Here is a 24,769-nt window from a genome sequence, read left to right on the forward strand (position 1 = left end):
GTTGCCATTTCCTTCTCCAAGCACAGTTATCTACCATATGCCTATAATCCTAGCTTGTGACTCTAGCATTAAAAAGGGTTAAATGAGCATATGGAAAGTCTCTTGGTTAAAAGGAACCAAAGGGAGTTCCAGTATTCCCTGGAGAGTGGGAGCCAGAGTGGAGAGCACAGCCTCAAAGGTCCATACAGGTGAGGGGCAGACCCAGTGTAGACGGCCAAGCCTAACAGCGTAATCTGATGTTACTCATCACACACACACCTGCCCTCTCCCAAAACAAATAGGCCTCTCCCCAGTGACTCACCTAGGGCACCCTGACAGATGTCTGTGCGCGTGGCTCCACCAACGATAAACTGAGGGCTGGGGCACAATTCCTGGAAACAATCGGGGACAAAACACAAGTCACAAAGATGCCCAGTGATGGTGGCACCGAGGGTGAAGGAGCTTGATCGTCATAAAATTCATGGAAGAAACCCAAGGGATCATCTATTGCATGTACCACATTTTATCACTGAGGATTCTGAAGCCCAGAGAAGGCAAGAGAGCTGCCCACAGTCACACAGCCAGGGGTGGCAAAGCAGGAGCTGGAGCCCACAGCTCCCCCCGTGAGCAAGCTTTTTATCACTATGCATGCAGTGTGGGTGTGTGGGTGTGTGGGTGTGAAGGCGGGGGAGGCAGGAGAAAGGCAAAGCTAAGATAATGACGGGATGAAATATGATCTCACCGTTTGGACAACACCCCTACTTTTAGGGAGAGGATGAGGCTAATGTTTAGCACTCTAAGAAAATGCTCTGCACCCTACGGACACTCATTAAACACTTGCCTCAGTGATGAGGACCCTGTGTGCTGATGGAAACACTGGGGCTTCAGGAAGTGTCTGTCCAGAGAGGAGAACTCAACCTCACTCCCACATCTGACCTGCACTCCGTTGCCTCCCTGCTCATCTGTCTCGGAGTGGCACTTGTCACGGGCAAGCTCATGGCCCTAGAGCTCTATTAGGGCACAAGAAGGCATCCTGTAGGCCTTCTTTCTTTCTGGTTTACCCAGCAAGGATGTACTCAATGCCTGTTCTATACATGGTACTGGTTGCACCATATCGGGCAGGGGAAAGATGGGAGCATGGTGACACAGAGGGAAAAAATACGCGTGGTTCTTGGCCTCCAAGTGCTTTCAGCCTACATGGGAAACCAAGATAGACATCCAGGATAAAAATCAGAGGAAAGGGACTTCCCTGGCGGGCCAGAGGTTAGGACTCTGCGCTTCCACTGTAGGGGGCTCGGGTTGGATCCCTGGCTGGGGAACTAAGATCCCACAGGCCACACAACATGGCCAAAAAAATAATAATAAATAAAAATGTTCTTTAAAAAAACAAATCAGAGGAAAAGCCTAGTGCCTAACACTGGAATGTAGACCACAGAAAACAAAAGGAGAAAAGGGAGAAATGCCCACGAGGGATTATGCCTGAAAAGACTTATTAGATGGGAGAAGATACATGTGCATGAGAAAAGCAGAATCTAGGACAGGCTACGGGCTTCCCAAGTGGTGCTAGTGGTAAAGAATCTGCCTGCAACGCAGGAGACATAAGAGACAAAGGTTCAGTCCCTGGGGTGGAAGGTCCCCTGGAGGAGGGCATGGCAACCCACTGCAGTATTCTTGCCTGGAGAATCCCACGGACAAAAGAGCCAAGTAGGCTACACAGTCCATCGTGTTGCAAAGAGCTGGACATGACTAAAGTGACTTAGCAGATGTGAGGAGTGGTTCCCAAAGGAGAGGCAGGTCTGCCTCACCACCAGATGCACTCTTAGGGGAAAAGGGTGGGAACCTCAAGGGACAAAAAAGAAGCCAGCCTGGTTTTGCTACATCAGGGACTGTCTGACCACAGAGAATGGGAAATATTTCCATCTTATTCCATGAGTGACTGTGTGCTAAGTTACTTCAATCATGTCCGACTATTTGTGACCCCATGGACTGTAGCCCGCCAGCCTCCTCTGTCCATGGGATTCTCCAGGCAAGCATACTGGAATGAGTTGCCATGCCCTCCTCCAGGGGATCTTCCAACCCAGGGATTGAACCTTATGTCTCTTATGTCTCCTGCATTGGCAAGCAGGTTCTTTACCACTAGCACCACCTGGGAAGCCCATCTTACTCCATAGAGATTTTTTTTTTTAATGGTGGATCAAAAAGGAAAGGGGAAGCAAGAGAATGATGGGCTGAAGGCAGACAGAGAGAGTGGGTATGCAGCTATGAGCCGGGATTCTGAGGTTCCAGGACCATGCAGGGTAGAGGCTTCTGAGTGGCAGCCCTAACACCCTTGTATAAAGCTCCTGCCTAAATGGTCAGAGATAGCACTTTGGGGCTGGCTTTTTTTTCTTCCAAATATTAAAAAAAAAAATCACTAACTTGTTTTTTATTTAAATATTGTGTGCCCATGGGTTTAAAAAAAAAAAAGTAACAGCAAATAATGCTATAAAAACAAAAAAATTCCTTTCACTTTGATTCCTTGCTGTTAACATTTCTTGTATACCCTTCCAGAAACTCTTTTGATGCAAAAGCATATTTACATATATATGGCTTCCCTGGAGGCTTAGATGGTAAAGACTCTACCTGCAATGCAGGAGACCCAGATTCAATCCCTGGATTGGGAAGATCCTCTGGAGAAGAGAATGGCTACCCACTCCAGTATTCTTGCCTGGAGAATCCCATGGACAGGGGAGCCTGGTGGGCTACAGTCCACAGCATCACAAAGAGTCAGACATGACTAAGTGACTAACACCTTACATATGTACATTTTCTATCTTGTGTATCTTTGCTCAGCACATATAGAGCTTTATCATTTCATTATAAGTACCATGAGTTATTTAGCCAGCCTTCCAATAATGGAGCTTAGTTCTGCTTGTTTGTTTCAACCTTTAGTGGCAACTTTTTGTTTTTTTAATGTGTCTGCACCAGGTCTTAGATGCAGCATGCAGGATCTAGTTCCCTGACCAGGGGTTAAACCTGGGGCCGGTGCATTGGGAGCGCGGAGTCTTAACCACTGGATCACCAATTGTCCTTCTAGCGGCAATTTACAGACAGAAGTGGCATGAGCCAAACTAGGGGTTCTAAAAGTGGGCAGCAGCGAATTCTAATCCCAGGTGATCAAGAAGATCCCAGAGTCCAGACATCCTCTCCTGGTGGGCAGAAGGTAGAGATTTGAAATTTTAATTAACAAAAATGGAGAGACAAGAAGAAATGTTGAATGTAATTTGTTTGTTTTGCTTTTTAAAAAAGGAAGGGCTGAGAGCACACCAAACAGAGGTTTGGCAGAATCTCTCTGCTTAAAAACCTTCTTTAAAGAGTCTCCAGCTCCTCATCTCCCATCCATCCATCTGTCTCCCGAAGCCTGGCTCCGATCTCCCAGGGCTCCATGAAACTCCTCTCACCTGAGTCACCAGCACTCATAGAACGAGCTTCGCTCTCCTCCATCTCACTGCTCTTTACACTTGATCCTGTTGCCTGTTCCCACCTTCTGAAACCCTCCTCTCTTGGCGTCTATTCTCATTCGCTCTTGACTTTCTCCCCTCTCTACTCCTTGTCAAGTCTCCTTCAAGAGTTCCTCTGTTCTGTTCATCTTCAGGACCAGGGAACCCCTGAGCTGGGTCCTCAGTCCTGGGCATGACCCCATCTCACAGAGCAATAACATGCCTGAAGCCTTCTCCCTGGGTGACGCCATCCAGACCTGCGGCTTCAGTTACTAACTATAGAATATGCTGATGCTCCCAAATCACTCCCCCGAGCTGTACATTCAATTACCCATGTCACACTGTCTACATGTTAGAAGCGCACTAGACTCATACCTAATAGGTCTACCAAGCTCAGCTAAAATGGTAAGTTTGGCTTGGAAAACAGAGTGGTTTGCAAAGGCTAGAGACAACAGGAAGCATTATAACCAGAGTGGTGCTCAGGGGTTCCTGTGTGTGCCTGCTAAGTCACTTTAGTCGTGTCCAACTCTTTACACCTCTATGGATCGCAGCCTGCCAGGTTCCTCTGACCATGGGATTCTCCTGGCAAGAATACTGGAGTGGGTTGCCATGCCCTCCTGCAGGGAATTTTCCCAACCCAGGGATCGAATACACGTTTTCTTATGGTTCCTGCATTGGCAGGTGGGTTCTTTACCACTAGAGCCACCTGGGAAGCCCAAGAGGGTTCCTAGGCGATGGAATGCTCATTTGATTACTTTATTCATTAGCATGACTAAAATGTACACCACCACCCACCAAGAGAAAACAACCAAGAAATTCCCTGACTTATATGTTGTATGAATCTCTCAGGGGCCACAGAATATCCTCAGCCTTGCAAGGAGATCACATCTTAGCATTATGCCTGAAGAATATTTCCAAAGTCTTCTCTCCATTACTAACTCTATCAGAACTCAGATCAGAGATACAAAGTAACCTGGCAGTCAAAGATGTTTAAAAGAGGCAAGCCCCTGCAAAGAGGGAGGTCTTCCTCAAAAACAAACATGTCTTTTTAGCAATAATGTTTACAATTTCTCAGGTAATTAAAACACACCACAGACTCAATTACTCAAGCCTCATATCAGCCCCTAATGAACAGCCACAAGAGAAATACCGGTATCAGTAAGAAATTCAAGGTAGGAAGTGATTTAACTCACACTCTCAGTGACTTGATGACTTGGAAACGCTGCCCCCTAGGATATTAGTCCGTGTCTGATAGTCGATGTTTGGCATCTTAGGAGCCCTGGCTGTGCACTTCCGGGAAACCCAATGATGCTGTCCTATTCATCGGCAGCAGCATTGGTTATGCCCATGGGACTCAGCCCAGCACTCCTGTCCCTCTAGGGTCTGGCCCCATTGGACGTTTCCAGGCTTGCCCTCTGCTTCCCACGGTGCTCTCTCTCCTCTGACTACAGGCCACGGCCGTCCTCCGAACAAGCTCTGAATGCACATCCACGGCCCTGACCCTCTTCTTTCACCAGCATCCCCTCCACTTCAGATGTCTGCAGTAATTAACCAGCCCCAATCCCACAGTCAATTTAACTGTTTCTGCCCCTGAACTCCTGTACATTGTGTCCATATTTATATTTCACTCTCTGGACGTTTTGTCTCATGATAATAGCTAGAGACAGCTCACAGAATCAAGAATCTATTACATGCCAGGCACTGGGTTAAATTCATCCTCTCATTCAAACTTCGCAATAACCCAATGAGGTAAGTCATATTATTATTCTTTTTGGGGGCCAAATTGCATGGCATGTGGGATGTGGAATCTTAGCTCCCTGACCAAGGATTGAACCCACATCCCTTGCAGTGGAAGCATTGAGTCTTAACCACTGGACTGCCAGAGAAGTCCCATGTTATTCCCATTTTATAGATGAGGAAACTGAGTCCTGGGGAGGTCAGTAACTTAGCCACACAGCTAACAAACGGCAGAGAGGGAACCAGAATCCTGATCCACCTGTCACCCAAATCCAAGCTTTTGGCCATTCTGCTGTTGGTCCACTATCTGACCGTCTCCCCAACTAGCAAAACCTCACAAAGGCTCCACGCTAGCATCTGTACGTGACCAGCACTCAATAAACCAACACTGAGTTGAAAATTCCCAAATTCATTCACCTAAGCGGCAGGCAAAGTGGAAGCCCCACCCTGAGGCCTCGTCCCCTCATCCTTATCCGAACCTCCCAAAGGTCAACCCAGCAGGTTTCTCTTAACTGAAGTTGGCTGTTCCATGAGTCCTTACCATGCAGCTGACATTGTCTCACTTCTCTCTCTCTCTGTATTTCTCCTTAGGATCAATAAACTGCTTAATTACAGAAAGAAAGAAAAAAAGGACAGAGAAGAAAACCATTGATTGGGCCGAACTGGGGCCTGCACCCACTGAGCATCCCTCAAACCACAGAGGCCGGGCTGGGCATCAACCCAGGGCCATGGGGAAGCCGGGAAATGAAAGCTGCTTCTAGGAGTACCCCTCGCTCTCACAGGCAGTCATATCGTCTGTGACAGGACTGTGGTCCATGTCTAACACTAGTAGCGGAAGTGTTGTCTTAGGATCATAAATAGCCAAAAGTTTCTCCTGAGAACCCAAGCTTGACCATTAGATCATCCATGTGCACAAACTTGTCCTCCAACCCTTCAAGAGCCCAACCAAACCTCTCACTCAGGACTTCAAATAGGCAGAAACACCCAGGGGGGGCAGGATGTCAAATTTTATTATTTTGGAAAACATCCAAGTATCAAGCTTTATGTATAATTGAGAGGGGGAAAAAACAAATATCCATATAAATTTAGCCCATCTCATCGCCTTTCTCCCAAAAGGAAATAAAAATTAACATCTTTGTGGGAACAAGGGTTCTAAGAGCCACACCCGGGCAGCTGGCTTCAGGTGCCTAAAACCAGGAGGTAAAGGGCCACCCTCAAGAGCAGCAAGTAAAACAAAAAACAGACAACTCAACAGACAACTGGGCACTTGAACAGGCATTTCTGCAAAGACGATTTATGAAATGGTCAACAAGCACATGAGGGCTTCCCTGATGTCTCAGTGGTAGAGAATCCACCTGCTAATGCTGGAGACACGGGTTCAATCCCTGGTCTGGAAAGATCCCACATAGTGAGGAACAGGGGAGGCCACGTGCCACAACTACTGAGCCTGTGCTGTAGAGCCCAGGAGCTGCAGCTCCTAGATGGGCCCGAGAGCCCATGCTCTGCAACAAGAGAAGCCACCACAACGCCCAGCACCGCAAGTAGACAGTAGCCCCCACTCCCCAAAACTAGAGAAAGCCCACGCAGCAACCAAGACCAGCACAGCCAAAAATAAATAGAGAAAATGTTAAAAGAAAGAAAATTTACGGGAAAAAGTATGAAAAGATGCTTACCATCACTAATCGTTAGGGAAATGTAAATCAAAACCACGATGAGATTGCACTTCACACTCCCTGGTATGGCCACCACCACGAAACAGAAAACCAGTGAGGGTGAGGCTGTGGATGTGGGAAAATTGGAAGCCTGTACACTGCTGGTGGGAATATAAAACGGTGCACTGGCTGTGGAAAACAATATAATTAGTCCTCAAAAATCAAAAATAAATTACCATATGATCTACTGATTCTATTTCTGGATCCAGACCCAAGAGGAATGAAAGCAGAGGTCTCAAAGAGCTATTTGTCCACCCATATCCACAATGGCCAAGAGGTGCAAGCAACCCAAGTGTCTACTGATGGATGAACGAATAAGTAAAACATGAAATAGTCATACAGTGGAATACTATTCGATCTTAAAAAGAAAATGCTGTCACATGCCACAACATAGATACATCTTGAGGACATTATGCTAAGTGAAATCAGCCAGTCATAAAAGGACAAACATTGCGTGATTTCACTTATATAGGAGGCACCCAGAACAGTCAAACTCATAGAGACAGAAGTAGAAGGGAAGCAGAGACGTGGAGTTATTGTTTAATGAGTACAGAGTTTCATGTTTGCAAGCTATAAAAGGTCTGGAGATGGTTGGTAACAACAGTTGCATGGCCATAAATAGGAGCAATCAATGCTCCTATTGTTACTGAACTATACACTTAAAATGGTTAAGATGGTTAATTTCATGTTGTGTGTATTTTACCACAACCTAAGAAAAAGAAAAGAAGGAAGGAAGGAAAGATGGAAGAAAGAGGGAGTGGGGAGGGGAAGAAGAGAGGGGAGGGAGGGAAGAAGGCAAATGAACTCCCTGATGCACCTCATTTCTGGACATCCCCAACCTTCTTGTGGGCCCCTGAGAGACCTCAAGGAAGAAGGAAATGAAGCATTTGGGAACAGGCTGACTTCCCCAGATCCTGAGGCACATCTCTAATAATAGAATCAGGGTCATTACCAAGTCAGGAGCCTATTCAAAAACCTGTAAGACTGTACAGGATAAAGCTGGGTCCTATAACATGCCTCGTGATATGCGAGCACAACCTAGCCGAAAGCAGCCATGTGCGAATCCTTATTGACGACTGGGAATGGAGAGGGTAAATTGTGACAGGCTTTTGTTCACTCATCTGAAAACTCTCAATAATGGGAGTACTTGGGTTTCACATTAATCAGGTTCTACTTACTACCTCATCGTCTGGATTTTATAGCATTTTGCTGACAGGCACAAATCAGCGCTCCATTCTGAAATTAGCAGATTTATGTGGATAGTGAGGCCAGGTGAAGACACAGTCTAGGGCAGAACGTGGTTGAGGAGGTGAGGGCTCGAAGAATTTCACACGAAGGAGGGACTTCCCTGGTGGCCCAGCAGCCAAGACTCTGTGCTCCCAATGCAGGGGGCCCAGGTTCCATCCCTGCTCTGGGAAGTAGATCCCATAGGCCACAACTAAGCGTTTACATGCCACAACTAAAGATCCTGCATGCCACAGCTAAGTCCTGGCACACACAAATGTATATATATATATACACGTATATATACACACACACACATATATATACACATATATATACACGCAAATATATACATATATATACACAAATATATATATATATACACACACACACATATATATATACACATAGGCTTCTCTGGCAGCTCAGATGATAAAGAATCTGCCTGCAATGCAGGAGACCTGGGTTCAATACCCGGGTTGGGAAGATCCCCTGGAGGAGAGCATGGCAACCCACTCCAGTAGTCTTGCCTGGAGAATCCCCAGGGACAGAGGAGCTTGGCAGGCTATAGTCCATGGGGTCACAAACAGTAGGACACAAATGAGCAACTAAACACAGTATATATATATATATGAATTTCAAACAAAGGAGAAACACTAGGCAAAGGCTAATGATACCTGACTTTGGTCACCAAATGAAGCTTTCTTCCCTCCCAACTCATCCATCTCACCTCCCCCAGGCTCCCTGGGGTCTTTCATTCCACTCGAATGCATCCTCTTCCCTTAAGTCTTCCCATCATTCAGTCTTAACATCCCAGGGTCCCACACGCATGGTTTATGTCTCTGTTAGCATTTCCTTCATTCTGCCCAGGATGTCAGTCCTTTATTCACTTGTCTGCCTCCCACAACCTCCATCAGAGCTGAGACCACAGTTGAGCCCACAGTTCTCCCCAACCACCTTCCCAAACAGGGCAGAGCCAATGCCTGGCCCAAAACAGGCCTAAAAAAAGGAAAAAAAAAAACCCATCTGTTGAAATGAAACATGGCTGTCAACTCCTGACATTAGACTATAAACCCAACCTGGACGTTGTCAACATCTCAAAGTACCCAGATAGGCTCCAGAGAAGGGTGGGAAATGGCCATGGGAGGGCTGGAGGGAGGCCAGGCCAGGGAGTTATGCTCAGAGGCAGTGCTCAGTCGTGTCCAACTCTGCAACCCCATGGACTGTAGCCCGCCAGGCTCCTCTGCCCATGGGATGTTCCAGGCAAGAATACTGGAGTGGGTTGCCACTTCCTTCTCCAGGGGAGGTAACTGTTTTGTAAAACTGATTGGATGAAAACAGAAAGGGAGGAGATGGCTGGAGGTAAGGGATGATTCTGATCCCAGGATTCCAATCTAACTTGTCTTGTTCCAAAACCCATGCATACTCTTCCCTCTATACTTTACTGTCTCTGAAAAATAAATTTTAAGTGGGGGTGCAGAGGGTGGCGGTTGTCTGAAATATGGGATCCAGGAACAGGGTCAAGAATCATAACTTCTCCCTCAACTACTGCCCAGAAGTGAGGGACTTCCATCCTGACTCTCAGCAGCATGCCCACCTCCTTACCGTGGGCCGCTTCCAGACAACGCCTTGAGTTTGAGGGGAGCAAGGTCCGAGATCCTTGTAGCCCAAAGCTGACGGGCACGCTGGGAACTCTGGGTCCTTAAACAGGAGCCCCGAGTCCAAGCACTGCTGCCTCAAGGTCTCGAAGTCCTGGCCCAAGTACCTCACGGCCTTCTGGCTGGAGCCAAGGCCTTCAGCGGCCGCGCGCTGCCTGGCTATGCGGGCCGCCGGGGCTGCCATGGCCGAGGGCTCGGTTGGGTAGACAGAGGGCAGGGCTGCTCCGTGCTCTCAGAGACCTGCCCCGCTGGGAGGGAAGCTATAAGGCATGTGAAGCAGGGGAGGGGAGGGTGGAGCAGGTGAACATTTCACCTGAGGGCCCCCACCCCCATCCAGAGGGCAGTGAGTCAGGGCCAGGAGCAAATATGTACCCAGGGTGCAGGTGAACCTGCCCTGCCCTCCCCTTCTGCCTTCCAGCAGACAATTTGGAGGCTAGGAACCCTCCAGGGCCCCTCCCAGGCCATAAGCCTAAGACATTCTTGAGGATCACAGTCACCCATCCCCATCTCTTTGCAAGACCTGCTTACCTGCCATTGGCACCATCAGCTGAGATGAGAAGGCCTATTGGGTAGCTTAAGGCCAGTATTTACCACAGAATTGGTTCTCAGCAGAAAGGAAAGAGGTTGGAGGGGTCACCCTTCTTTCCAGAAAAGTTTGGCTACATATTTTCTAGAAAGATAGAAATATCAGAGAAGGGTGAGTCACGGAAAGCATCAGAGTAACCCCAAGCAAAGGGGCTCCACCTATGAGTAAAGGGTTTGGCCTTTTCCTGGGCATCTATCCCAACTCCACCAGTAATTAGCCCTGTCACCTGGGGCAAGTCATTTAACCTCTCATCCCCTCAATTTTCTCAACTGTAAAATGGAAGGTAATAGTAGGACCTACCTTATATAGGCTTGTTTGGAAGAGTGATGAGATAGGACATAGAATTTGCTTAGAAGAGTACCTAAGAAGCACTCAGTAAATAATCAGTCATCATTATTCCTGGGAACCAGGACCAGAAAGAGAAGGCCTGAGGATCAAGAGTTGTGGGTTCTGTGGATAGCCTCTAAAACCCATCCTTGCTGCAAAAAGCAAGGAGATGGGTTTTCCCGTAGAGCCTTAAGAAAGGTGCAGAGCCTTCTGACAAATTGCTTTCTGCGCAGTGAAAGCTATCAGTCTTCCAACCTACGTAACTATGTGCTGTGCTTAGTCACTCAGTTGTGTCCGTGACCCCATAGACTATAGCCTGCCAGGCTCCTCTGTCCATGGAGTTCTCCAGGCAAGAATACTGGAGTGGGTTGCCATTTCCTTCTCCAATGTAACTATAGAAACCAAATTTGTGTTGTTTTAAAGCCACTAAGTTTGTCATAATTGGTTACGGTAGAAACAGAAAATTAATACAGGAAAGAAAACGTGCTTTTCATGAAGATGGCGCCGAAGGCAAAGAAGGAAGCCCCTGCCCCTCCTAAAGCTGAAGCCAAAGCAAAAGCTTTGAAGGCCAAGAAAGCAGTGTTGAAAGGTGTCCACAGCCACAAGAAAAAGAAGATCCGGACGTCACCCACCTTCCGGCGGCCCAAAACGCTGCGGCTCAGGAGGCAGCCCAAATATCCTCGGAAGAGCGCCCCTAGGAGAAACAAACTTGACCACTATGCTATCATCAAATTCCCCCTCACCACCGAGTCAGCCATGAAGAAAATAGAAGACAACAACACACTGGTGTTCATTGTGGATGTCAAGGCCAACAAACACCAAATCAAACAGGCTGTGAAGAAGCTCTATGACATTGACGTGGCCAAGGTCAATACTCTGATCAGGCCTGATGGAGAGAAGAAGGCATATGTTCGACTGGCTCCTGACTACGATGCTTTGGATGTTGCCAACAAAATTGGGATCATCTAAACTGAGTCCAGCTGGCTAATTTCAAATATAAAAGTTTTCACTATAAAAAAAAAAAAAAAAAAGAAAACGTAATATGAAGAGTGATTACATACAGGGGAGGAAGGAAATAGGGAGGGGCGGTCCAGAATAGAAACTAGGCTTATTTTATAGGTTTGACTTGGAACGTGTAAATATTTAATCCTAAAAATTGTCATTTAAAAAATCTATAAAATAAAATGGGATGAACATATTGGTAGCACACCATTCAGATTCAAAGTGGCTAAAAAAACACAAGTTATTTGGTTACAACCTTCAATATGACATATCTTGGAAGAAAAACTTATGAAACCACAAGAAAAAATCTTACACTATTTTCACTAATCATTCGGTTAGTAGTAAAATTTTCGTCATTGTTTTGAAATTATTGTATGCATATTATGGAAGAAAGCAAATGAGAAGTATTTTATATTCTAATTCTATAATTCGGTGCCGTTAGAACTCAAATTCTGGGCATGGGGTAAGGGAGATTCATACTTAAGATCAAAAAGATTAAATAAAAATTCTGCCAGTCCTCAATTTGGATTGGAAGTATCATCTTAAAAAAAAAAGAGAGAGAGTTGTGGGTTCTAATCTCAGTAGAAAAACAGGCTCTGGGACCTTGCATTGATTGTTTTTCTCAGCGCTCCAATTTTCCTAGGCCTGGTCTACCCTAAGGATAGGAATATCAGTGATTTTTGAAATTTGGGGGTGAGGGAGCTGAAAAATGGTCTCCCAAAGATATCTAGTCCTAATCTTTGGAACCTGTGAATAGTACATACCGTATGTAGAAAAAGGATTTTTGCAGACGTGATTAAGTTAAGGATTTTAAAATAAGAAGACCATCATAGCCTCAAGTGTAATTACAAGTACCCTCATGAGACAGAGGGCGAGGGAGATTTAACAACAGACAGAACAGGAGGATGTACCCACAGAGGCAGAGAGACTGGGGTGATGCTGTCACAGGCCAAGGAATGCCAGCAGCCACCAGAAGCGGACAGAGGCCGTGAATGAATCCTCCCCGAGAGTCTCTGGAAGGGGTGTGGCCTTGCCACCATCTTGGTTTCAGCCCCGTGGAACTGATGTTAGACTTCTGGCCTCCAAAACTGAGAGAGAACATATTCCTGCTGTTTTAAGCCACAAAGTTTGTTAACTGGTTATAGCAGCCCCAGGAAACAAATCCAGGGTGTGTGAAACTCCCATGAAACATTTGCTTAAAATGCTGATTCCTGGGACTTCCCTGGCAGTCCAGGGGTTAAAAATCCTCCTTCCACTGCAGGGGGTGTAAGTTTGATCCCTGGTCAGGGAACTAAGTTCCCACCCGATGGCGCAACCTAATAGATAAATTTTTTTAAAAAAATAAAATGCTGACTCCTGCCTTTGCTCCCCACTCCCTCCAAAGTTCTAATTCAGTGGGTGTGGGGGTAGGACTCAGGAGTCCGCAGTTTTTATACTGTGATCACAGAGATGATGCCAAATGCAGGGGTCCACAGTCCACACTCTGAGAAGCTCTGAACCGGCTGAACTCTGAGGCCCCCAGCTTCCCACCTTCTAAGCCAGCCACTGTCTGTATGTAGAGCAGTTCACCAGGCAAGTGGGTCTGGGCAAAGAGAAAGAAGTGTCTGCTCCCCAGGCATCCAGCATAAGATATGGTTTCAGGTTTCACCAGAAATTCAAGGCCAAAAAATGACCCTCAAAGGCTCAAGCTAGCATCACAGACTTGGCTAGGCCCTCATCTCTCTGGGGGTCCCACCTGCATTTCTTCAACTGCACCTTGATTCACCATCTGCCCCAATAGTAAGTTCATCCAAATTTCAAGATTACTTTTTCCCTTGTGGCTCAGCTGGTAAAGAATCTTCCTGCAATGCAGGAGACCTGGGTTAGATCCCTGGGTTGGGAAATTCCCTGGAGAAAGGAAAGGCTACCCACTCCAGTATTCTAGCCTGGAGAATTCCATGGACAATATAGCCCCTGGGGTTGCAAAGAATCGGACTCGACTGAGCTACTTTCACTTCAGTAACGTTGCTCCTGGTCTCACTTGGGTGGCCCCATCCTCCTTTAAAACCAGAACCATAATTCCTCAACACAGAATCCTCTCAAGCACATGGGATTACAGGGGAAATCTAGGAACTCTGTGCAAAAGGCAGGGAAATACTTATTTTTACTTTTGAATCTGAAAGTGAAAATGGAAGTCACTCAGTCGTGTCCGACTCTTCATGATCCCACGGCCTACACAGTCCATGGAATTCTCCAGGCCAGAATACTGGAGTGGGTAGCCTTTCCCCTCTCCAGGGGATCTTCCCGACCCAGGAATCAAACCAGGGTCTCCTGCATTGCAGGCAGATTCTTTACCAACTGAGCTATCAGGGAAGCCCCATTTTTTAATCTACTGCCTACTTATCTGAAGCTTGTGACTGACGTCCATGGCCAATCTTACTCTACTCAGAGCAGACATTTCAAATACAAATCCAACCATGTCTCTTCCAAACGTAAAGCCCCCTCAAAGGCTGCCCATCACTCAGGAGAACAAGTCTGCCCACCACTCAACAGACTGGCCCCTTGCTCCCTCTCTGCCCCCTGTCCCCCACCCCCCTCCCTCTCTGCTTTCCACTCCCTGACCTCTTTCAGGTCCTGGAATGCCATGCTCTGTCCCATTGAAGGCTTTGCACCTGCTATGCCCTTCCCCGGAAACACCCTCTCCTCACCCCCACCCCTACTCAGCCTTCAGATGCCCAGTGCCCCAGGGAAGTCTTCCTGGACCCCCTACACAGAGACATCCACCTTCTGTAGGCTCTCACAGCAGCCGGCGGTTCCCTGCCAGGGTGAATTTGCTGAACGCCCCTCCACCCCGGCAGACTCTGATCTCCACAAGGACAACTGTCTGTGTTTGTTTTGCTCATCACTGCGTCACTGGAGCCGGAAAGCTCCTGGAGCATTGTAGGGACTGAATAAACATTTGCTGAATGGATAGACACCCACGGCTATAAGATGCCCAGTGGTTGGAGAGATGCACACCAGCTATAGTGGACCCAGTACCTTCAGGCAGAGAGCTCGTGGGTTCGTTTTCCCTGCCTCTGTTTCTCTCCAAGCCTCCCTGAAACACTCCCCTTGCTGCTGCTGCTAAGTCACTTCAGTCATGTCCAACTCTGTGTGTCCCATAGACGGCAGCCCACCAGGCTCCGCCGTCCCTGGGATTTTCCAGGCAAGAGTACTGGAACGGGTTGCCATTGCCTTCTCCGGAAACACTCCCCTTCAGTTCAGTCGCTCAGTCATGTCCGACTCTTTGCCACCCCATGAATTGTAGCACGCCAGGCCTCCCTGTCCATCACCATCTCCCGGAGTTCACTCAGACTCACATTCATTGAGTCCATGATGCCATCCAGCCATCTCATCCTCTGTCCTCCCCTTCTCCTCCTGCCCACAATCCTTCCCAGCATCAGAGTCTTTTCCAATGAGTCAACTCTTCGCATGAGGTGGCCAAAGTACTGGAGTTTCAGCTTTAGCATCATTCCTTCTAAAGAAATCCCAGGGCTGATCTCCTTCAGAATGGACTGGTTGGATCTCCTTGCAGTCCAAGGGACTCTCAAGAGTCTTCTCCAACACCACAGTTCAAAAGCATCAATTCTTTGGCGCTCAGCCTTCTTCACAGTCCAACTCTCACATCCATACATGACCACAGGAAAAACCAGAGCCTTGACTAAATGGACCTTAGTCAGCAAAGTAATGTCTCTGCTTGTGAATATGCTGTCTAGGTTGGTCATAACTTTCCTTCCAAAGAGTAAGCATCTTTTAATTTCATGGCTGCAGCCACCATCTGCAGTGATTTTGGAGCCCCAAAAAATAAAGTCTGACACTGTTTCCACTGTTTCCCCATCTATTTCCCATGAAGTGATGGGACCGGATGCCATGATCTTCATTTTCTGAATGTTGAGCTTTAAGCCAACTTTTTCGCTCTCCTCTTTCACTTGCATCAAGAGGCTTTTTTAGCTCCTCTTCACTTTCTGCCATAAGGGTGGTGTCATCTGCATATCTGAGGTTATTGATATTTCCCCTGGCAATCTTGATTCCAGCTTGTGTTTCTTCCAGCCCAGCATTTCTCATGATGTACTCTGCATAGAAGTTAAATAAGCAGGGTGACAATATACAGCCTTGACATATTCCTTTTCCTATTTGGAACCAGTCTGTTGTTCGATGTCCAGTTCTAACTGTTGCTTCCTGACCTGCATACAGATTTCTCAAGAGGCAGGTCAGGTCGTCTGGTATTCCCATCTCTCTCAGAATTTTCCGCAGTTTATTGTGATCCACACAGTCAAAGGCTTTGGCAGAGTCAATAAAGCAGAAGTAGATGTTTTTCTGGAACTCTCTTGCTTTTTCCATGATCCAGCAGTTGTTGGCAATTTGATCTCTGGTTCTTCTGCCTTTTCTAAAACCAGCTTGAACATCAGGGAGTTCACGGTTCACCCTTAGATGGACTGAAATAAACAAGCCCTCCCTCCATCTGGACTGAAATAAACAAGCCCTCCCTCCCTCTAAGGCAGAGTGAGTGCAGCCCGTAAATTCCTTTATCCGAAAGTGGCTCCTTTGGGGTTACCGATCTCCTTCCCACCCCACCTGCCTAAATCACCTCCTGACGCTGCGCGGGACAAACCCGTCTTCATTTTAGGCAGACAGATCTGCACTGCTGTGAACAGAGCCCTCATTTCCCAAGTCAGGCGGCATCTCTGCTCACCAGCCCCACCTGAGCTGGCAGCCAGCGTCTCCCTATTCCCCAGCCAGGCGCCCGCTGGCCCTGTCAACCTGGACAGACATCTCCCCAGCCTCACACCCCAGACATCCCAGCAAGAGCTGCTGCCAGTTCCACCCAGGAAGCCCAAGTTCCATGACAGAGGCTGACGAGGCCCCGCAGAAACACACCAGGCGGCACCGACTAGTAAGAACCCTTCTTGGCAAACAGCACTGGTGAGTGCGGTTCAGACAGAGCACTGTTTTATCCAGTGGCTCCTCTCAGCCAGAAGGACAGGCTGCCTTGTACCCTCAGCAAGGAAGACAAATCACCCCAAAGCCCAAGTGTGCTTTTCAGACGAAGTCTGCAAAGCTTGTTGTCATGCAGAACCCGACCTTCAGCCTCTCTCCTGGGCCTTCCCATTTCAGATTTCTAAGGCAAGCAGGGGGTGAATCTAATGTCAAGAGGATTACAGAGTTCTCACACAGTGCTGGTGGGGATGGAAAATGTACAGGCACTTTGGAAACCCGTCTGGCAGTTCCACAAAATGCTAAATACAGGTAGTGACAGAGTAATTCCTAGGAACATTCCACTCCAGGGAACTGAAAGAGAGTTGAAAACTCAAGTCCACAGGAAAACATGTACTCTGATGCTCAGAACATGTTATTCACAATAGCCAAAAAGTGGAAACAGCCCAGTGTCTATCAACGGATGAATAGACAAAACGTAGTATCGCCGTGCAACTGAATATCATTCAGCCATAAAAAGGAATGAAAAAACGGACACACAGTACAACACAGGCTGACCCTTGAAAATACTATGCTAAGTGAAAGAAGGGGCAGACCGGCAAGCCGAGCTGTAAAACCAGTAGAGGCTCCCTCCCAGCGGCCAACCTAGATCCCGCAGACCCAGTGTGACCACAGCAGTCACAAAAGAGCTATGGTTCTATCTATAGCAATAACCAGACCAGCCAAGTGCACAGAAACAGAGTAGATTATTTGCTGCTAGGAGCTGAGCAGAGAGGGAAATGGACTGACCACAAACAGGTATGCGGTTTCTTTTTAGGGTGATGGAAATTTTCTGGAATTAGGGAGCAGTGATGGTTACACAACATAGTGACTGTAATGGGAGCCACAGATTTGTATACTTTAAAATAATGAGCTGTCTAATATGTGAATTATTTCACAATTAAATTTTTAAGATAGAAGAAAATAATAGTACAAAGAAGATGGTGTGATGTGATCTGTGCATTCATTTGTGGTCTCTAAGGAAAAAGACGGGCTCCCCTGGTGGCTCAGAGGGTAAAGCGTCTGCCTGCAGTGTGGGAGACCCAGGTTCGATCCCTGGCTTGGGAAGATCCCCTGGAGAAGGAAATGGCAGCCCACTCCGGTACTCTTGCCTGGAAAATCCCATGGACGGAGGACAGGTTTCTGGTCTGCCCCAGGACGGCAAGAATCCCATCATACCAAAGAGTGCCAGAGCTGAAAGACTGAACCCTAAAACAGCCCCGAGAATACAGAAGTCTGGGCAGGCCAGGCATGTGGGTTCACATACCATCCCAGGCCCTCATCGCTGGCAGGAAGGGGCGGACCCAGTCAAGCTCGGCTGAGAGACCAGCTGAGACTGCCCCCAGTGGCCAACCTACATCTTGCAGACCCAGTAGCTCTAAAAACTGGCATCTGAATAGAGGGAGCACTTTCAAGCCCATGACCAATTTGAGACTCAGAGCAAGTCTATAGGGAGAAGGCAATGGTACCCCACTCTTGCCTGGAAAATCCCATGGACGGAGCAGCCTGGTGTGCTGCAATCCATGGGGTTGCTAAGAGTCAGACACGACTGAGCGACTTCACTTTCACTTTTCACTTTCATGCACTGGAGGAAGAAATGGCAACCCACTTCAGTGTTCTTGCCTGGAGAATCCCAGGGACGGGGGACCCTGGTGGGCTGCCGTCTATGGGGTTGCACAGAGTCAGACACGACTGAAGCAACTTAGCAGCAGCAGCAGCAAGTCTATGGGTAGATTGTATTGCCAGATTAACCCAAAGTCATTCACGTGATAAACATGCCCCAAAGCCTTCTGATTTTAAATTCCATGCTCTCTCCACAGCATAGGACCTACACTGCCTACCAGCAGGAAGCCCTGCTCTGGGCAATAGGCCACAAGGCAGGAAACCTGAGACAAAAAAAAGCCTATTGATCATTCAGTCCTTCAACCCACAAGCCCTCTCCCCACCAACTCTTTGCTGTGCAGGAGCAGACACCAAGTAGCAGGACCAAAGGACAAGCAAACAGCACCCCTGCCCACGAAGATCTTGGATGCTACACGAGAGACAGAGCAGGCCACTCAAAGAAAGGAGTGGCCGATTCCAAGGGGACAGATGATAAGGAAGGCTTCATGGAGAAGATGGCATTCCAGCTGGATCCTGCAGCATTAAGGGACTTAAAGGATTTGAAAAAGGGAAACAAGAAAACTGCATTTGAGCCCAGAGGAGCTTGGAGAATAAAGGCAAGAACCATTAACGCTCCCACGTGGCACTAGTGGTAAAGAACCCACCTGCCAATGCAGGAGACGTAAGAGATGCGGGTTCGATCCCTGGGTCAGGAAGATCCCCTGCAGGAGGAAATGGCAACCCACTCCAGTCTTCTTGCTGGGAGAATCCCATGGACAGAGGAACCTGGTGACCTACAGTCCATAGGGTTGCAAAGAGTCGGACACAACTGAAGTGACTTAGCATGCACGATTAATGCTCCAGAGTGGCTGGAGTAAGGGATGAGGTGGTGGACAAGATGACAGGGCATGTAGGTACTTCAGAGGTGGAGTTTTTCTCTAGTTAAAAGCAACTAGCAACTTCCCTGGTGGTACAGAGGTTAAGAACCTTCCTGCTAATACAGGTGACACTGGTTTGATCCCTGATCTGGGAAGATTCCACACGCCACAGAGCAGCTAAGCCGGTGAGCCACAACTACCGAAGCCCAAATACCTAGAGCCCACGCCCCGCCACAAGAGAATCCACCACAATGAGAGGCCCGCACACCACAAGGAAGGGTAGCCCCCACTGGTCACAACTAGAGAAAGTCCACACACAGCAACAGAGACCCAGTGCAGCCCAAAATAAATACATATTAATAAATAAAATTATTTTTTTAAAAAAAGATGCGGTTGCTCTAAACCAGGCAAGAATGGATGACAGTCTAAGCCAGGTAGAATCTGTGGGGTTGGGCAGGGTGGTGAGATGAATTGCCAAGGTTCCCGCCTCTGCATGCCCTGGAGTGGCTGGGGGGGAAACTGCCAGGATACCACTGAACAGCGGCCTTGTGGAGACCCTCTCCCACCCCCCCACCCCCACCCTAGAGCTCTGACAGTTCAGGATTCACGTTTTGAGTAACAGGGGCAATGTGATTTCCTCCAAAAGGAAACTACTTCCTAGAAAAGAAAAGGCTGGGGGGAAAGGTGAGAACTGTCCTGACCCAGTCTATTGCAGAAAGCAAGGCCATGGAAAGCTGGAACTGCGCATGCGTCATCTGGTTTCTCACGGAAGCCGCCACAGGGTGCCGCGCGCAATTGCCAGAGCTTAGCACGTGTTTTTGAGGTTGTTCTTTCGGAGTATCACTAGGTCACACACTCCCTTGCCCTCCATCCCCGCTGCCAGGTAACCGTGGATATAGCATCATCAGTTTTCTCTTTCCTTACAAGGTCATTTCCTTCCGCATGCAGCCTTCCTTTAATTTCTCTTGTTTCTAACTTTTCTTGAATCCATATTTCTGATTCATTTTCCCCCTTCTTTTTACAACAAAATTTCATCAAAGAGGTGTATATACTCACTGCGTCCAATGCTCACCTCCCAGTCTCTCTTCTAGTCAGATTTTCAGCATAAACCATTGGGTGAAGAACCTCATGACTATGATGTTGCTAAAACCAACGCTTACTTCTCAGTTCTCATTTTGCTTGAACTATAAGTAGCAATTAGACACGGATCAATGCTTGTTCCTTCCAGAAACGGATGGGGGGCGGGGGTGGGGCGGGAGGAGAATTTCATGAGGGATGTCTTTGAGTGGGCAAGAAGGGATCCGATCTAAAACCTTTAGTCGCTAAGTCTGCCTGACTCTTGAGATCCCACAGACTGTGGCTGCCAGGATCCTCAGTCCATGGGATTCTCCAGGCAAGAATGCTGGAGCGGGCTGCCATTTCCTTCTCCCTTTCTCGCTTTAATGATACTCCATTTTCCAGGTATACAGTGCCCCTAAGCTCTCTTCTTACACATTTCCCCTTTACACCCAAGGGGAAAGGTTGGCCATAGCTAAGAGCGTAGACAGCCCATCCTTAGTCACAGGAGAGAAGGCAGAGCAGGTATGATCGCAGGTATGGCCATGGGACCCCAGAAGGTTCTCTTCTGATTGCTTTAATTTTTACGCATGGAAGTAGGAATTAAGGACATTTAGGTGAAACTGAGAATGAGGTGAGGTGTTGGAGATCTGAAAGAGAGAAGTTATGAAGGGGAATGGGAGAAGGGAAGGATGGAAACATAATAGGATGGTTGCCAGGCAGTATTAAGAGCCCAGTGGAGTCAGTGATTATCAATAGAGTGTGAGACAAATCAGCCTGTATATTAGTTATCTATTGCTGCTAGCAATTTACCCCAGTTGTTGTGGCCTAGAACAACTGTTTATTACCTTACCATTTCTGTGAGGAAGGAAGTTGGGCATAACTTAGCTGGGTGGTTCTGTTCTGAGTCTTTTTTGAGGCTGCAGGTAAGATGTTGATGGGAAGCTACAATCAGCTGAGGCTTGATTGGGGTGGGATGTGCTTTCTCAGATCAGTTGAGATGATAGCTAGCAGAAATTAGAGCTGCAAGCAGCAACCGTCAGTGGCAAGGAATTTTTAAAGGTTTCAGAGCCAAGGTGTTTTGACTCCAGCGGCTGGTGGTCTTTGCTGCCCCCTAGATCCCTGTTTCATTTCAACCTGCCTTGTAGATTCATTTGAAACTAACTGCTTGGTTTAACAGTGAGTGTGTAGTACTGCTCTTCCTGTTTCACCCCTCAAGAGGGTGGTAACTAGCTGTCATTCTTTTAAAGGTTGTGCCTGCCCCCTTCCCTACTCTTTCATTTTTATTAAACATCTAAAAATGTGTAAGAAGAGAGCTTAGGGGCACTATGTACCTGGAAAATGGAATATCATTAAAGTGAGAAAAGGAGAAGGAAATGGCAGCCCTCTCCAGCATTCTTGCCTGGAGAATCCCATGGACTGAGGATCCTGGCAGCCACAGTCCATGGGGTCTCAAGAGTCGGGCACAATATAGCGATTAAACCACCACCACCACCGAAGTGAGAAAGGGTGATGAAATGGGTCAGGTCAGGGTTGACAGCAAACTCCAAATTCTGTAGCTGGTTAGGCTTTGTTAGACTGTTGTTCCCAACACTAATATGAACAAAACGTATAGCCCAGCTTTTAAAAATTAAAAATTAAGATATTATTTATGAGTCATAAAAAAATCCCCTTACCACCAGACGTAAGCTAATACCACATATAAAAGTGAACAGTCAGGAACATCATTCAACCTCTCGTTTAAAACTGGCTTTCAATTGCCGAACTCTGGAGAATTAGAGCTGCTTTTTATTGTCTGGGATTCTCTGGAGGGATATCAGCTCTGATCAGAGTTTTAAATAGAGAAAAATATCGAGAGTTAATTAAAATGTGTCAATGCTGTCATTTTCCATGGGGCACAAAGAACTAATGTGCAGTTAGGATATCAGCAAAAGGCTAGTAAGCATGTTATTCACTGGTAAATTAAATGCACAACTCCTAGGATATGATCACAACACAACTTTTTTTTTTTTTTTACATTCTGTTCAATGTGCATTTGATATTTCTATTTACATGCCTGCTTTGTGCAAAAAGTGAGGATCCGTTTTCGTATAAAAGGAACTTCCTCAGTTAACAACATTCTTAGCTATGGGTGCTGTTCCAGGCCTTTTATAAACAGATTTCAGACTCAGAAAGAATCTGTCAGGCAGAAGGAAAACTAATCCAACAGCATTTTGGCCATAGATCCTCAGTAAAGACAAAAAGAATTGTAAACAAATATTGAATACTGATTGGTAGTTTTGATTTTTTCACAGTAGAATGAGTTAGCAATTTAAAACTACTTTCAGAGTATTCTTGGATTAAGTAAATGAAGAAATATATTAAGAATGATGTTCTCATTGCTGGCGTTCTTCACTGTTGGTGAAGGGAATTACAAATAAGGAGAGAGGGAACTTTAAAACAAACCACGTGGTATTTGTTTGGAAATTGAAGGTCAGTATGAACTCATGAGGCAAAGTATAATTTTTTATAAGTTAAAATGTTGTTTCATTTATTCACTTTCGTAAACATAAAAGTGAAGATGCATTTATTTACCCAATTTTTAAACTAATTTATTTTTCTATTGAAAAGAAAACCAGCAAGGTGGTAAAACGTGATTCAAAGAGAATTTGAGAGATTAAATATTGCAGATACTGAATAAAGAATGATAAAATAAAATGTGGGTTAGATACAAAGCTGGTTAATGTCATACAAGGCAAGGAAACTGTAACCTTAGGGATTTGAGGATTTAGTTTCTGATTTATTTGGTTTTTGTTGTTTTACTTTTACCTGAAAGAAATAATTTGCCTCAGTACCAGACAAAAATCTGTGTATTAGCATGTAAACTTATAGAGTCTGGACTCTATTCAGTGGTGAATAGTGACTCAAACAAAAGTTCATTTCCCTAAAGAATTTTTAAAAAAAATCCTTGAGTGGACCTGTTAGCTCGTGACAGGACAGTGTCCTCTATAGAGAGGACAAGATATGTCTGCCATGAGGGTCAGGGAGCATTGCTGCTTCAATAGCAATAAGCACCTAGATCTTTCCAAACACCATTCTCCACTAAAAGGTACAAAGATTCCATGACGTAATGGAACTAGGGCAGAAAACATTTAAGAGGAATCTGGACTCTAGCGATGTGCCAAAAAGTAAGAGAGAGCTCAAAGAATGGCTCAGTTCAGCTCAGTTCAGCCGCTCAGTCATGTCCGACTCTTTTCGACCCCATGAACCATAGCACACCAGGCCTCCCTGTCCATCACCAACTCCCAGAGTCCCCAGACCCATGTCCGTTGTATTGGTGATGCCATCCAACCATCTCATCTTCTGTTGTCCCCTTCTCCTCCTGCCCTCAATCTTTCCCAGCATCAGGGTCTTTTCAAATGAGTCAGCTCTCCACATCAGGTGGCCAAAGTATTGGAGTTTCAGCTTCAACATCAGTCCTTCCAATGAACACCCAGGACTGATCTCCTTTAGGATGGACTGGTTGGATCTCCTTGCAGTTCCGGGGGACTCTCAAGGGTCTTCTCCAACACCACAGTTCAAAAGCATCAATTCTTCTGCGCTCAGCTTTCTTTATAGTCCAACTCTCACATCCATACATGACTACTGGAAAAATCATAGCCTTGACTAGACAGACCTTTGTTGGCAAAGTAATGTCTCTGCTTTTTAATATGCTGTCTGGGTTGGTCACAACTTCCCTTCCAAGGAGTAAGTGTCTTTTAATTTCATGGCTGCAATCGCCATCTGCAGTGATTTTGGAACCCCCCAAAATAAAGTCTGACACTGTTTCCACTGTTTCCCCATCTATTTCCCATGAAGTGATGGGACTGGATGCCATGATCTTCGTTTTCTGAATGTTGAGCTTTAAGCCAACTTTTTCACTCTCCTCTTTCACTTTCATCAAGAGGCTCTTTAGTTCTTCTTCACTTGCTGCCATAAGGGTGGTGTCTGCATATCTGAGGTTATTGATATTTCTCCAGGCAATCTTGATTCCAGCTTGTGCTTCCTCCAGCCCAGCATTTCTCATGATGTACTCTGCATATAAGTTAAATAAGCAGGGTGACAATATACAGCCTTGACGTACTCCTTTTCCTATTTGGAGCCAGTCTGTTGTTCCATGTCCAGTTCGAACTGTTGCTTCCTGACCTGTATACAGGTTTCTCAAGAGGCAGGTCAGGTGGTCTAGTATTCCCAACTCTTTCAGAATTTTCCACAGTTTATTGTGATCCACACAGTCAAAGGTTTTGGCATAGTCAATAAAGCATGGTGGGGATATGTTAAAAGGACATAGCAACCAACTTGGACTTCAACTGGATGACTTGAGGATAAAAATAAATAATGACAGTAATGGATTAGAATCTACTGAGTAAAATAAGAATTTGGGTGTCTTTATTGGAGGAGAAGGGAAAGTTCTTCCTAACAGCAGAATGCCAGCCAAGAAAGACAGGAGGAATGATAAGACAAGAAACCGCTAGTTTGTAATGCTCATGGTAGTGGTTGTTTCAGGCAAGACATGTCA

The 24,769-nt window shown here is 46.5% G+C and overlaps 2 protein-coding genes across 2 annotated transcripts in view; one reads left to right on the forward strand and one right to left on the reverse strand.

Annotated features, from left to right (window-relative positions):
- Positions 1-9,973, reverse strand: part of CAPN8 (calpain 8) — a 75,250-nt gene extending 65,277 nt beyond the window's left edge. The window contains exons 1-2 of the mRNA XM_069545112.1: positions 9,737-9,973; positions 302-371 (exon numbers count right to left, since the gene is read on the reverse strand). Coding sequence (XP_069401213.1) covers positions 302-371; positions 9,737-9,973 — 307 coding nt within the window. The remainder of the gene's footprint in view (positions 1-301; positions 372-9,736) is intronic.
- A 1,219-nt stretch (positions 9,974-11,192) lies between these two features.
- LOC138415875 (large ribosomal subunit protein uL23) lies at positions 11,193-11,704 on the forward strand. The gene has a single exon (XM_069544407.1). It carries the CDS (start codon positions 11,195-11,197, stop codon positions 11,669-11,671), a length of 477 nt encoding a protein of 158 aa, XP_069400508.1. The 5' UTR covers positions 11,193-11,194; the 3' UTR covers positions 11,672-11,704.
- Positions 11,705-24,769: the final 13,065 nt, after the last annotated feature.

The sequence above is a fragment of the Ovis canadensis genome, chromosome 12, assembly GCF_042477335.2.
Source record: "Ovis canadensis isolate MfBH-ARS-UI-01 breed Bighorn chromosome 12, ARS-UI_OviCan_v2, whole genome shotgun sequence".
NCBI classification, from domain to species: Eukaryota; Metazoa; Chordata; class Mammalia; order Artiodactyla; family Bovidae; genus Ovis; species Ovis canadensis.